General features: G+C 43.1%; 1 protein-coding gene across 1 annotated transcript in view; it reads right to left on the bottom strand.

The window, feature by feature from the left end:
• Ush2a (usherin) overlaps positions 1 to 16,169 on the bottom strand; it is a 696,795-nt gene that overhangs the window by 99,159 nt on the left and 581,467 nt on the right. The window contains exons 56-57 of the mRNA XM_051148119.1: positions 11,594 to 11,777; positions 10,292 to 10,449 (exon numbers count right to left, since the gene is read on the bottom strand). Coding sequence (XP_051004076.1) covers positions 10,292 to 10,449; positions 11,594 to 11,777 — 342 coding nt within the window. The remainder of the gene's footprint in view (positions 1 to 10,291; positions 10,450 to 11,593; positions 11,778 to 16,169) is intronic.

Raw genomic sequence — 16,169 nt, 5'->3', positions numbered from 1 at the left:
TCCATCTCCACACAAGAGAAAACAGAGAACAAAAAAACCATAATAAAGCTGCAACAACAGATACCAACCAGGTTCTCATGTGCCCTCTGACACCTCTCACACAAAGCTACTCTTCCACATAGGTATAAACACCACACCCATGCACGGGACTGTCCTAATGCTCTCTTGCTCTATGGCTTTTTAAGTGTGCAGTTGCCTATGATCGAGTGGCACTGTGAAGACAATCTGTCATCCATTCTTGGCGGTAATTTCAAGTGGTCTCCCACCCAGTCTGTCTGAAGTCAGTTTCTTTGTCTTCAGTCTGAACCTACAACAGGCGGCTCCCACACTCTGAATCCTTCAACTCCTCTACTTGAAAATGACAGGACTCCCAGCGGGGACAGGGAGCAAGATTACATTTCTCCTGTGTTTCAGATACAGACACAATATTGATCTAAGTTTAAGCCTGGCTAGCCACCGCATGAACCCGGGAAATGTATTTTTCACCTCACGCCTAATGGGCAACAAGAGCCCTTTACCTACACCTATGAGGTGTTGAAACAGAAAACGCACCTCCAAACTGTGGACATGTCAAACACTGACAAACAACTAGGAAAGAGGGTCCCACCACTGCCATCACTTTACCGAGCAGTGACACACAGTCTGTGGTGTCCCTGAAACGCCGTGCCATCTGCAATGAGTCTGAGACGACGGAGCCCCCTGGCAGTCTGATGACTAAATGAAATGAAATGGGCATATTTGTTAGGATCAGCTGGGGAGCCTCATGACTTGCTTAGTTCCCGAGTTCATAAATTTCTGTCAGAGCAAAAGGAGCCTCGGAAACGCGTGTGAACCAATCTACCCTAAGTGCAAATGGCAGTTTTGTTATTTGGTGTCAGAGTTACCAGTCGCACAGTGACAAGCTGCCATAACACATTTTCTTGTTCTCTGAAGAGCAAGGGTTGTATTGGTTAATATTCCTGGCAGTGCTCTTTTTCATAATTTACAACAACTAGATGCTGATAGGTTATTTAACATTTATGAAGTTAAGATGTAATCAGAAAAACCCTGATTATCTTTACAAATAAAAAAGTTAAATTATTCAACTTTTTTTTTTCCCTCTGTGGCTTCATTTCTCAGCAGGTGCATACTTTACAATGGGACAAGTCAATCATATAAGCCCTTTTTAAATCCTTTTTTTAAGTAGCAGGAGCAGTAACAATTCTAAGAGTAAAAAAAAAAAAAATACATAAGCCATTAATTCAGTTTGACAGCAGTATTTGCTTCAAAAGACAGCTTACACTTAGAACAGTGTCTCTAACACAGTGGCCAGAACCTTCCTCTGTGTAGGCAGGGGTGTCTCCATTACGTCCTTCCGGGGGGTGAAAAAAGTGGTGCAGGCTACCTTCACTTCTTTAATGACAACTGTACAGGACTTTGACATAGGTTGATAGCTACATTCTACAGTGTTCGCTTCCTCCTCAGCAGTGACATCCCCCACAGGAGGGATAATGTATAAAGCATCACCTTTGTACCTCTCTGTGTGATCAGGTGTCCTGCCTCCCGCCACATCCAGGACTGGAGATCAGTAGATATAGTCTTGTCTGTTAAGTGAATCCAAGAATTCAGTCTCTCCAAAGGTACATGAATCCTGCCTTCCATGAGGTCTGGGCCTACAGATAAAATAGCCCTGCTGGACCATAGGATGGCCCCACAATTATACTATGGTCATTCCATATTTTCTGTATCTATAGAAAAATTGTTTTTTAAACTTTGAACTAGATTTTAGAAATGATAAAAATCATTTTCTATATGTGTCAATGAGGTAGAGAAGCAGAAACTGTATTTTAACTACACACACACACACACGCACACGCATGTGCGCACACACACGCGCACATACACACCGCAGGAACTGTGGGGTGGGGGTAGGGCAATGAGGGAAAAGAATATGAGCAGAAAACCTGACATGAACATATGAAAATATTATATTAAACTCATCATTTAGTATACTGAATATATACATTGAATTTAAAACACTTAAAAAGCAAAAGGTTAAAAAGAAAAATCATAAGAAAATAAGAAATAAGTTGTCTCTGATAGCTACAAGGTGAATAAGCTAGAGAAAAATCACAGTTGGGAGGCAGAGGCAGAGGTAGAGGCAGATGGGTCTCTGAGTTTGAGGCCGACCTGGTCGACACAGCAAGTCCAGGCCAGCCAGGGCTATACAGAGAAACCCTGTCTTGAAAAACAAAACAAAACAAAACAAAATATGCATTGACTTTTCTCACTAGTAAAATATGGACAATAGCTTGGGTGTGGTGGCTTACATCTGTTATCCCAGAGGGATTGCTGAGAGTATGAGTTCTGTCTTGGCCATGTAGTGAGACACTGTGACAAAAAACACCAAACACAGAAAACACGACATGAGACATGATGTTATACTTACTGAGAAGGATTTGTGTTTATCTCAACAAAACTGCTTAGCTCAAAATGCAAGACTCAAAAAATGCAAGATACGTTTACTTGTTAATGTGCAAATGAAACATAAATCACTAAGTGGGTTCCATCTTTTCTTGTCTTTTGGTTACTCCACTCAACAGCGAAAACTAACGCAACGGCCAATGTTGAATCACCCAAATTAGTGCAAGGCAAACACTTTATTTATTTTTAACCAGACAGTATCCAACCCCATCTACTGCAGCCGAGACTGTAACTGAACACCCACTGGGGTGTCTGTGTCTGTAGATGGCCCATATTGTGGCTAGCTAACCTTTCATAAAAAGTACGTGTGTGCCCACGCAGGATTAATTAAAATGATTTCCCAGAAGCATGGTTGCCAATTTTTTTTCTTTAATGGACTAAAAGATAAATGGGCAAGGAAAAGTGCCAGGGCTTCACGATTATGCCTTAAACTTAAATAACTCCCCATCCTTAGTGAGAAAAAGCACTTGCTGAATGCAGCTGTATTGTTAATTAGGACATGATTAAGGGGTGGATAGTTCAAAATATAGTCATCATCTTGATAAATTAGAATGGCTCATTATTATCTGCAGAGTTTAAATAATTTTGAATGTTTGGGTTCTTAAACAGCAGGACTGGCTGCCTCTGCTCTTTTCTCTGGGTAAATGGTTTGTATTCTGTGAAGTCTTTTGCTTCCTAATTTTCCATAATCATTAAGGTTACGTGTATCTCTCCTCTCGTTCAGTTAAATCTGCCCTGATTCAGTTGAATGTGGACCTTGGATCCAGGGCTAATACAAGGTCAAAGGACACCTTAGGAGGAAGCTAACGTGGCTTGCATGGCCTCTAATTTGAACAATAGCTGGCTGGTGCAGTCCCAGAACCGGTTACCACAGCGCCATGAATAGTCACATCTCAACAATAGAAGGTGAGCTACTAGAGTGACTTCCCCAACCCCCCCAAAAATTTATACTTTATGTAAGTTCTTCATTTTATTTTATTTTCCTCTGTATGGTTGATTTGCCTGCATGTAAATCTGTGGTTCATGTTCATGCAGTGCCCTCAGAGGCCAGAAGAGGCTGTTGGTTTCCATGGGACTTGAGTTACAGATGGTTATGAGCCACCACGTAGGTGTGGGGAATTGAACCTGAGTCTGATTGCCACATTCAGAGCAGCCAGTGCTCTTAACTATTGAACCACCTTTTCAGCACTGACGTATTTAAATCATGTGTATATGTGAGTGTCTGTAAGTGGGCTCCCACCTCCACACACCATACAAGGAGCAGACGTGTTTGGAAGTTGTTTAAAGGCTATAGTGTTTTGGAAGGATGCCTGCTGACATTTATCAGTTAAACAGGGACCTGGCTTTGCCTGGGACAGAGGATACTGAACAGGGCTGTAAACCAGCCTTTGAGTAATCCCTTTTTGGGTATTTGAGACTAGCTGGAATCTATCTGCTCTTGCATGATTTTGCTGAGTTCTGTCTGTTCTTTCTGCACTCTAGGCTGGCTAGGTGGAGTCTCCTGGTTCATCCCCACTCTTTAGTTTGGTGGCTCTTTCCCAATTAACTCTCCTGCTCTTGACTTGCCCAACAAAACATCATTCTCACAGAACCAATAGGTTTGGGCTGCCACTTCCCAAAGCTGAGTGCATACCGCATGCCTTTGCAAGACCACCAGTGAGAAACGCAAAGCTTTGGATTGAAGAGTTAAACCAAAGGCAGAAAGGAATGACTCTTCAAAGGCAACAGTTGAACAGATTTTCATTTGAATCCTAGCGATGTGATGCCTGGTGACCTTGAGCACATTACACCCTGAAGCCACAACTCAAAGTTCTAGAAAGAAGAACTACCTGTTACTGTTTGCATATGAATTAACTTGAGGGGCTGGAGAGATGGCTCAGTGGTTAAGAGCACTGGCTCTTCTTCCAGAGGTCCTGAGTTCAATTCCCAGCAAAGGCATGGTGGCTCACAACCATCTGAATCCCTCTTCTGGTGTGCATGAAGACAGAGCACTCATATACATAACATAAATAAATCTTAATATATATATATATATATATATATATATATATATATATATATATATATATGAATTACCTTGAGCCTGGGAGTGTTTGGCACATAGTAGGACTTAAGAAACCTGCATCTGTGATATCAGCTCTCCCTATCACAGTTACCCTTCCTCTGGGAATTCTCAGTCCTTTTACCAGCAGGATTTATAGACACGATCTAAGATGTAGTTTATTGATAGCATTGGAAACATACTTTGAAAGCTGAAACCCAGTTAATTACCTAGGTAATTCTTCTGTTGCCAAGCAACCACATAGACTATTTGCTCCCAGTAACTCACCTGCCTGAGGTTACTGTGTCCATATTGATCCCCACAAAATGCATGTGAAAATAAATCAATTAATTCAATCAATATTTTGGCTTTGTACATTCAAGAGAAAGCCAATTATTTCTGTCTCCAGGAGTTAGTGTTCCTGGCCATTTTGGTTTGGTATGAGTGATCCGGAGTTGCTAACCTTGATGGTACATTTGAGTCATGTGGAGGAGCATTATTTTACACACACACACACACACACACACTCACACGGCCTATGTTTCTTGACCTCAAGAATCCTTTTTCTACCTCAAGAAAGTCTTTTTTCCATAAGCCTGACATGAAGAATTTGTGTTTTTCTTTTCACTCTTTTCTTTTGGGACAGTCTCCTGAAGCTCAGGCAGACTTCGAAATTCTGACGTAGGCTAAGGATACCCTAAACTTGTGATCCTCCTGCTGCCTCTCCTGGAGTGCTGAATTACAGGTGTTCATGTGCCTGGCTTAAGTGATTCTTAGAGACTGGACACAGGGCTTCTGCATGCTACCTACAAGCTGCCCCTGAGCCCGAGGATTTGCTTTGAGTAAGAGCTCCAGGGTCTAAAGTCCACCCAGGGCTGTGAAGTGCAGATGTGGACTCCGGCTCACTACTCAGCAATGTCTGTGGTACAGTCATTCTCAATTTCTGAAGGTCGGAGAAGATATGGAAAATTCCTGACTGTAACTACATAAACAACCTTGCTCAAAACAAGGTTGGGTTCCTTCTGCTTAAAACACACATTTGCGACTGCTCAGTACAGAAAATGTATCACTATCCATATCATGAGGCGTTCCTGACGGGATCAACTGTGTGTGACACACAGTCACCTGGGGCTTCCACCATTTGGAATCCTCCCAGGCACCAGAAAAACAATGTTTAAGACTTTAATCTTTCCATGTATTATAATGTTTCTCTACTGGATTTTATGCATCTATGAAATTGACAGGTCTGCAAATTATAGGTTTGTTAACAATTGCTTAAATGGTCAGAGTTAGCATGGAACTCTTCATTTTCTCTCTGCCTGGACTGGGTGGAAATTTTCTATCAAGCTTAAGGTAGGAACAAGCTAATGTTACATTTTACAAGCAAGGGTTATCTTTTATTCTACAATAAGACTTTTCTTATTTATACATTTATCATAAAAATGTGATGTTGGACTCAAAAGAAAAAAAACACACAACATAGTACAAGAAATTTGAAAAAACTGTCTTAAAAAAAAAGTGACACCATATTGAACTAACTATTTTTGGCACTCTGAAAACAAAGGTATGCATGTGCCATGGTGTGCCCATGAAGGTCAGAGGACAGGCCAAGAGCTCCACCTCACGCTTCCCACCTTGTCCAGGTAGGGCCCTCCTGATTCTTCTGTGCTGTTTACTGCAGGTTAGCTGCCCTGCCTCCCGTCTCTCACAGGAGTGCTGGGATGACAGGCGTGCACTACCGCACCAGGCTTTTCATGTGGGCTCTAGGATCAAACTCAAGCCATCAGCCTTGTCCAGCCCAGAAAAATAAATAAATAAGAAAAAGATGCAGATGCAGAGGTTATGTTACAAATGGATTCCATGTTTTTGTTGCCTCTGGAATACATACCTCACCACCAAAGAGGGATACCACCTTCAGATAAAAGGCTGGAGAGCAGGATTCCAAGCAAAACGAACTAAGAAATGAATAGGCATCGCTATTCTAACATTTGTTAAATTGTCTTAAAGCCAAAAATGGAAGAGGTAAATACTACCACATGGTACTTAGCAACAGAGCATGCTAAGAGGGGATTAAAATTATAGACAAGCACCCACCTAACACGGGGCATACAGTTTCATAAGACAGATACCACCATAAATAAAACCACAGATTAATTACCAGCGCAGTGATGGTGGGTGGCTTCAGCACTCCACTGTCACTCATAGACAGATCATCCGGATTAAGAAAACAAAAAACAAAAACAACAACAACAGCAACAAAGAAACACTGATGTCAAATGACACCATGAGTCAAGTAGACCTAACAGACACCTACTGAATGGTCTACCTCAACAAAAACGAACTCATGCTCTTTTCAGCAAACTCAACAAACACAGGAAAGTTGAACTACTGGTAACTGTAAAGGCGTAAAGCTAGATAAACTGGGTAGGTCTGCCAGCTGGTGCCAGGGGAACATGAGTCTTGGGCATCTTGCTGTTTGTCTTACTTCTGTGGTCTTAAAGAAATAACAAGTGCTAAGACTTCCAGTGAACAAGAGAAAGGTGACTCCAGAATCCTCCTGGACACCCTGACTAGCTTTCTAGGTCTTCTCTTACTATTCTTTAGAATCTGAATTGGAGATAACATAGGTCTGAATCTAAGCCATCTCCAGTTCATGGAAGAGTCTGGTTTCCAGCTGGTGCTCTTGGCTTTATTTTAGTTGGTGGCCCTAAAGTACAGGGACATCATAAAAATGCTAGGAAGAGGGTCACTGAGATGCCTCAGTGGGCGAAGAGCTTGCCACCAAGACTCAAGTTTGATCTTCAGGATGCACATGGTGGAACAGACTCTCACAAGTTGTCCTCTGACCTCCGGAAGCATTGTGACACCTCCAACCACCCCCAACACATACATAATAAAAAGATTTAATGCCGGCAAGAAATCACTAAGAGGTTGTGATACGTGATAACAATGGGACTCTAAAAAAGCTGAGACCACGTCCACAGAGGGAAACTAAGTTTGTACACTTACCTCGTGAAGACTAGACTGCTCCATATTGAAATTAGGGACAAAACTCAGGACTACCTGTGTTTCTAAGCCTTGAAGATTAATGACACTGATACGAGCAGTTATTGTACCTGGTTTAATTTAATATACTGTGCGCTGATTTTTAGAGTAAATTGCTGTGGAATCATTTGTGTTGTGTATCTTACATGTTTTTTTTGTGCATGAAGCTATTTGCACATTTTCTCCCTGTGAATTTGAGCAGAACAAAACCTCTTCTCCCTGATCAGAGATGCTGACCTCAGAAGCATGCCACACATTTTCAGAAGCATGCCACACATTTTCAGAAGCATGCCACACATTTCACATGGTGGACCTTTGTCTTTAAGGCTGCATAGCTTTAATTTTTTTTTAATGTGGAAAGTTTTTATTAACGCCTAGTTAGAAAATTTCATGTTCTCTATCAATAACTAACTGATCTACAAACTGATCAGGTGTTACATGTATATATTATTAATTAAAATTTTCTTTGACCATCTCATAAATTCTAGTGAATTCTAGACACGCTCACCCTTTCGCCCTCTTTTGTCTCCTCCCCACTGCTGTTAATCTCCTCTCTTCCATACAAGCTCTTTCTCTGTGTTCATGGTTTGTGACCCACTGAATTTAAACACGTCCATCTGTGTGACCATGGGTCCCCTGGGCTCCCCAGGAGGTACACAGCTGAAGACAATGGCTCTCCCTTCCAGCACCCATCAACAGCCTGTATGTCACCAAGGAGGAGTAGAGCCCTGTGGGACCCTCCTCTATCCACGATTGTTGACAGGCCTAGTCTTGTACAGGCTCTGTACAGGCAATCACATCTGCTGTACTTTCACTACTGCAGGGTTTATGTCCGACCCAGAAGATGGTATTTTCACTCCAGAGTGATTATGTAATTCAATACAAAGTATGTCTTTGCTAATTATTTTAAGAAACAGGTCTGTCAATACCAGGATCACTATTTTCAATGTTGTGCTGAGCTGTGGCTGAACTTAGACTAATGTTGTTTGTTTCAACTTGAATTTAAGAGTAGATATTCAGGGGCTGAGGACTCCATGGTGGAGTGCATGCTTGCCACATGTAAAGCTAGGAGTTCTATTTTGTTGCCCCAGAAAGTACATGGTCAGGGTATGTGGCTTAGGGCTAGACGGTAGTTTTTCACATGTTGTGTGCAAAGCCTCAAGTTCTAACCTTAGTACTGAAAACAAAAGTAAAATCAAATGTTTGAAAATGAAGCTTAAGCCTCTAATCAGTTTTAAATGTTGCACAACAACCTGTACTCTCTGTTAAAAGATAGAAAAGATTTCAGTATCTATCTATCATCTATCTATCTATCTATCTATCTATCTATCTGTCTGTCTATCTATCTATCATCTATCTATCATCTTCCTCTATCTTCTACTTTTATTTTGAGACAGAGTCTTTCTCAGAGCCTTGAGCACAGAGTCAGCTAGGGTGGCAGGTTAGCAAGCCTCAGGTATCCTCCTGTCTCTACCTTCCCCACTCTGTGAGTGCAGATACATGCTATCACTCCCAGAGTCCTTACATAGGCATAGGGAATTAGAACTCTGGTGCTCACGTCTGGGTGTAAAGTACTTTACCCTCGCCTTTTACTTTAATCTCCATAGTGTCTATTTGGCCAGGATGCTACCCGAGGATTGTATTTATATAAACATGTAATAGTGCATTAAATCACCAAAGCAATTTGGTACTGACTAAATGGTGTACCAAAGGCTCACAGAACAGAGAGGTAATGGCCACCAGCTATCACCATTCACAACGGTAACCTCATAGTTAAAACAGGCCATTGTCTTTCCAAGTACTCTGTTCATTGATGGAAAACAGAAGGAAACACTCTAGGCCAGTGAGCCAACCTTAAGGTTTCTACAGACATGAAGCTCTGACTGACTGTAGCCTCTGACTTGCCTTGGATATGTTTGGGTGAAAAGATGGGGTTTTAAAGTTTTTGAATTCCCAAAACACACTGTTTTGATAGAAAGGCAGATATATGTATGTATGTATAGATATGCACGTGTATAAATGTACATAAATGTGGAGATCCATGACAGTAGTTTGAGTGAGAAATGTCCCCAGAGGCTCAAGTATCTGGACACTTGGTCCCCAGATGGTGGTGGTGTTTGAGGAGTTCATGGAACCTTTAGAAGGTGGAGCCTTGCTAGGCAAAGTTTGTCACTGGGGGTGGACTTTGAGAGTTCATAGTCTTACCCAACTTCCAGTTCACTCTGCTGGGAACTTGCAACTGAAGATGTGATCTCTCAGCTTCCTGACCCATCTGCCTGCTGACATGTATCCCCTAACGTTACGGACTCTCCCTTTGGAACCATAAGCCAAAATTAATTACTTTATAAGTTGGATTTGTTTGTGGCAGCAACAGAAGCATAAGCAATATACAAATATGTAGACAATCGTGTAGACTTACATGCATTTTTCGATCGTTCCATTGATATTTATCTAGGAGGAAGCTATGATTTCCTGTGAAGTCACATTTTCATCTTTATCTCCAGTTAATTTTGATTAAACTATGAGACTGAGAGACAGAGACAGAGACACACAGAGAGACAGAAGGAGACACATACAGAAAGAAAGAGAGAAGAGGGGGAGGGGGAGGAAGGGAGGGAGGGGAGGGAGAGAGAGAGAGAGAGAGAGAGAGAGAGGGGGAGGGAGGGAGGGAGGGAGAGAGAGAGAGAGAGAGAGAGAGAGAGAGAGAGAGAGAGAGAGAGAGAGAGAGAGTCCATTTCTTACCTGGTGTTGGCCATGCTACAAATATGGAATCAGAGCCCAGTACAGTGATGTTACACGGGGGATGGATGTCTCCTGGGGTCCACTCAGGCATCTGGACAAGATAGTCCTCACTCACACCGCTACCACCTCTGGTTTTTGCTTCTAACTTGTAAATGTACCTGAAGAAACAAAAAACTGTAACCAGACAGTCTGAGACACTGCAACAACGTTCACTGGCCTCTTGGTATGCCGTTTTGCCCTAAATTTATGAGTGTGTGAACTCTTTCCTGTGAGAAACATGACTGTGAACTTGGGCCTCATGTCTAGCAACGGTGGCCCTCCTCACTAGAATATCACTCTTGCTGCCTCCCAACCCTCGCTGAACCCCGCATCACTCATGGCTCTTCCGGAGGATTTCAGAAATGTCTTGGGGTGTGCTACTGGGCTGTGAAGGTTCAATTTAGTCTTTTCTATTTCTAAATGGGTTGAATTTCAGGGAGATTCATTTAGAGGCAAAGATATTTAAATTGATCTGTTATTTTCCACAATAAAACTAAATTATTCTCTATCTCTGCACTGAAACATCTGTTGACATAAGGTTTATCTTGTGTCTGCTGAGAAATGAATGGGAATGAATTGCAAATGTGTGGCTGCAATGGCAGCCTCAGACAGAGCAGGGGGGGTGTGGGTGGGGTGCGGGGGGGTGCAAGGGGGGGCACAGGGGGGTGCTGAGGGGGGAGAGGAAGAGGAGAGACAAGCTGCAATGGCTGCCTTAGACAGAGCAGGGGGGGTTTGGGCGGGGTGCAGGGGGGTGCAGGGGGGAGTATGGGGGGTGCGGGTGGGGGAGAGGAAGAGGAGAGACAAGCTGCAATGGCTGCCTCAGACCGAGCAGGGGGGGTTTGGGCGGGGTGCGGGGGGTGCAGGGGGGAGTATGGGGGGTTGGGGGGGGGAGAGGAAGAGGAGAGACAAGAAGAGGTGGTGGGTGATGAGTGAGTGTAAGACTCTTCCAGTCTTTCTTATTGCCAATCTAGGAATGTAAGTTCTGAATACCGTTTGGTAATTTTTCAACTTGGACATTGTATTTGTATATCTAAATTTCTTATGCTCTCATGTTCAATAGAGGACGAATTAATTATATGTTAAAAAGGATCTCATATAGACTGAAAACTAACAAAAACTAGCACTTTTTATCTGCTACAGCATGGCTAATGAATAAGAAGATTAATTCAATAATTGAATCACATTTTTATGGGAAGTATTCTTTCTGAACCTTGAACAACTTAGAAAGCTAACAGTGTGGTTGGCAAAGTTTGCCTCTGTCACCTGCTGTTGGGCTCCAGGTTTTTATCAGTGAAACTCTGTTCATCACTGCCACCCACGTGAAGCAAGCTTCCATTACGCCTCAGCTGATATTGAGAAATGAGGCCGTTGGGCCTTTCTGGAGGATTCCAATATAATCCCACGGTTGTAGAATTGATGATAATATGTCGAGGTGTCACCCAAACTCCTGGCAAAAATGACACAATGAGGTTTTATTGTGAGGATAAAATACATGCCTTGTGAAACTGCACAGCTCACCACACAAGCCAGCAAGCCTTTCTCTGTGGATAAAAACAGCCTTATTGTGGAAGAAACAAAAATGAACCCCCAGCATAGACTTGTTTCTCCTGCTTTACTTTGGAATGCCTCCCCACTGGGGCCTTGGTCTTGCTCTGCCTGCATTTTAACCAAGGCTGGAAGTAAATCTGGGAATTTGAGACATTGATGCTCTTTACTTGGGTTATATACAAGGAAGAACAACCAGGTATTTACTAGAATTACAGTTCAGTAAGTTAGAATTTCTGCTTCCCCTTGTAACATGGGCTATTCATGTCATCTTTCCTTGATACTTCCTGGCCTCACTTGTCTGTTGCTAGAGATTTTTCACTGTCCTTTAAAACAATGGAATGTCTCTCTAACTCTCTGCTTTCTTCCTGCCCCACTCCCACTACATCCTCCTCCTCTTCCTCCTCCTCCTCCTCCTCCTCCTCCTCCTCCTCCAAAAGGCACTCCCTGGACAATGCTTTTTCTCTAGCTCATCTATGCTGAAGACTTCCTAAGGCAAATTTGGCTCTCCACTGGGCTTCAGACTTAACAAATCCAACTATTTATGTGACATTGACATTTAGATAACTAACTTGTATGTCAAAGTTCAAAGCATCAACATCAGAACTCTTGCTTTTTCTGTCCACAGTCTAACATAGCTCCATGCTTGGCCACAGATTAACTTGCTTTGGCAAACTACATAAACAGAACTCTCTTAAGATACTGTCTACCTGTTCCCCTGTCAGTTGTGGGCTGGGGGAGCCATTAGATGGGTGGGAGGAGTCCAAAGTAAGAGTAGGGTCCAGGTGCATTGAAACCCCAGAAATCTCATCCTGAGATGGGCAGGAATAAATAGTACTGCTCCCTCCTGGCCCTGGTCCTGTGTCCCCATCCTTGCCTTCCTGGCAGCCAGGTCAGACTTCCTTTTCCCTTATAAGGTAATATTCACCAGCACCTGAAATTCCTTCTTATGCAAATGAGGCATTTCCGCACTGGCCAATGATGTACATGCACTCTGAAAGCCTCTACCTACTCCCCAACGGTTTAAACAGCCCTGTTCTCCTGCTCCTTCCTCACAACTCAATGGGCTGTTTTACAGAAGCTGCCTTTAGCCCTGCCCATACCTGCATTCAGCTGCTATGCTTGCTTTCCTCCCTGCTGAGCCTGGATACCCTGGGTAGGGAACGGGTCACTGAGCTAAGCAGACTCCCCAAAGTTCCTGTCTTCACAGATGTCACTCTGGCCCAAGGCACAGTCTTTCACGTGCTGGCAGCTGTCTTTTGCAGTTTTGGGAACTCAGCCCCCTGGGGGGGGGGAAGGGGCGGAGCTGATGGTGAGACTGGCCAACTGCACTACCACAGAGCTGCCCCCCCCAGCCCCATCTGCACTTTTCAGCTGGTCTTGTGCCTTGGATTCAGATAGAGAGGAACTTTGATCTCCTCTTCCCCAGTGCTGGGCCTGCAGGCATGCCCTGCTTCTTCTGCGCTGTCTCTGTCGTTGGTCTTGGTTTTCTCTTTGCCTCTGTGTCCTTGTAGCACTCTCCGATTATTCTATACACACTAGGAAGTGCATGACCCTTTTGTAGTTTCTATTTCTTTTCTTTTTTCTGTTTTTAAGATTTATTTATTATTTACACAGTATTCTGCCCACATGTGTGCCTGCCCACCACAAGAAGGCACCAGAACTCATTACAGGTGGTTGTGAGCCACCATGTGGTTGCTGGGAATTGAACTCGGGACCTTCAGATTTCATTCCCTTCCTATCACGGCCTCTGTGGTCCCGACTTCTCTAGCCTTGACCTAACAATCTCCCCCATTTATGGATCACTGGCCACACCCTTTTCTGTCGCCAAAATGCTTGAAGCTCAGTTCTTCCCTGCCACTGGCACTTGCACTTCCCTTAGATACATCTGCTTCCAACACCATAGGTTTTGCATTTTATTTGTTCAGCCCTCTGTGTAGAGTCCCCCATCCATGCAGCTTGCTTGAACATTTATTGTCTTATCCTAGACTTTTCCAAGGGGATTCTGACTCAGTTTCCAGCACACAACCCTTCCTATTTCCCCTACAACCCTGAAGACATCATAATAATATTTTCTTTGATGTGTTACGTATGTTGTTATGACCGGATGGTCTTTACACCCTTCTCCTGCTTTGAAGCAAAATCATTTTTTATCGAGTCAGGGATCCTCAGTCTTATTGCCAACCTGCATTTGTGCATAGAAAACTAATAAGGGCAACATATCCCCTGATGTTACCTTAGGCAGTCTAGACAGTTATAGCAAGTCCAGAGTTGACCAAGAAAGAATTCATTGCCTTGCAGAGTTGATTCCTCAGCATAAAGGATAAAGTATATACAGAAAGAACCATAATACAAGGTCTGTGCTTAATTTATCTTTTAAAAACAATGGTTTTAGATTTATTTATTTATATTATTTTATGTGTATAAGTACTCATTTACATGTATGTGTGTATACCATGGACGCAGTGCCTGAAAGGGTAGGAGAAGGCACAGGAGATACAGATGACTGTGAGCCACCAGGCAGATGCTGGGAACTGAACTCAGATCCTCTTTCAAGAGCAGCAAGTGCTCTTAACCACTGAGCCACCTCTCCAGCTCGTTAGGCACGCTTGCTTACAAATGTACAGGTAGATCTCTTGATGGGGAATCTGACGGTAGAATGGTGTGAGTCGACAAGAGGTTGCCCTGCCCTGGGCAGACCTTATACCTCTTATAAGGAGCTTTTTACAAGTCATTCTATTAGGCTTCCCGCAATCACTAGTTTCTGGCTGAGTGTGCCTCCCATGCAACTTACTCTGTAAAAGGTAAGCTCTTGACATTTTTAGAAGAAAAAAAATGTTCAGGACATTCAGATACAATTTATTCAGCAGCATGCTGAAGAAAGGGAACAGTCTAGATAGATTTCAAAGAGCCTCAAGCACACCAGCATTCAAAAGAGCAACTGATTTCTGAGAAGAAAACTGTCAGTCTTGTTATCCGTCTATGCTAGATACAGCGCACACAGAGGCCTAGGGTTTTCTGCCAACAGCTTCGCGTAATCATTTAGGACTCAGACTCCAACAACACATGAACTTGTTGATTTTAGAGATGAGCCATTGAGAGTTAATCTTCTCCTTGTAGTTCATCTCTCGCTGTCCTTGAATGATATAGTACAAATCTCCAAGGAAGGGCCGAGGAGACGTGCAGTGAGTAGGGTGCTTGTCACACAAGTGTGAGGACCAGAGTTTGAATCCCCAGCACCCATGTAAAGGGCAGCCCTATGAGATCCTTAGAGAAAGCTCGTTACCTATAGGAGCCAAATCTGCAAGGTCTGGTTTCAAATGAGAGATAATGCCTGGGTCTATGAGTTAGAGGGTGTCTGGCAAGATGTCTTCTGCCAGTCTCTGGCCTCTACATATGTGCACACCCCCACACATACACATGTTTTTTAAAAATTGCCAAAGAACTAAAAAGGCCATGGCTTAACTTCAAGCATGTACTCCTCAAGGTAGGTAGCCTATCTATATGGAGGTTCTAATGAAACAAGCAAACAATCAGAATTTGGAGTTGTTTTATGTTTTCACCAAAAGTCAGGCTTCCACGCACTAGCCTCCATGGAAGCCAGTTATAACTACATGTCCACGGATTTAACTGGAGAAATGTAGTTTCATTGTCCCAATAGCAACTAGTAAGTTTATTGTGGTTAAGTTACCAATGTGGCCTAATAGTGTTTATTATCAGGCCTATACTTATTATCATGGCAGTGTAACTGACTAGCAATCAATCAAGACACAGACACCTGTTATATTTTAAAATAGCCTTAGTTAACCTGGGGCAGGGCAGATATTAATCCTTTAAACTACTTTCCATAATGAGGCAGGTATGGAATACCTGTCCCAATCCCATGCCATCTGCTTCTAATAATTTCTATCAAGCTACCTCCCATCCATAATCCCAAATACTTGCTAATGTTCTTTATCTGGGCCAAGTCTCCATCCATGCTGGCCATGTGCTTCTCCTCCACCTAACCCATGATGGCTCAACCTTCTTCTCCTCCTCTCTTCTGGTCTCTCTTCTTCCCAAGATTCTTTCTGTCTTCCCATGCCCTGGAACCCTAGCCACACCTATCTTATTTGCCCTGCCCAGGTGTGATAGCTTTTTATTAATTAGCATCAAAATACATCAGACCAACATACGTGCTACATATTTATTTGCAGGATGGGTTTTGGCTGTTAGGACCCGCCTTTTGGTGAACTACTCTGGCTGTGTTTCCAGTATGGGTTTGCCCCCTTCTCCCACTCTCCAGTTGCACCTT

The sequence above is a fragment of the Acomys russatus genome, chromosome 6, assembly GCF_903995435.1.
Source record: "Acomys russatus chromosome 6, mAcoRus1.1, whole genome shotgun sequence".
NCBI classification, from domain to species: domain Eukaryota; kingdom Metazoa; phylum Chordata; class Mammalia; order Rodentia; family Muridae; genus Acomys; species Acomys russatus.
The sequence above is the reverse complement of the archived record's forward strand: the minus strand, read 5'-3'. Positions and strand labels throughout refer to the sequence as shown.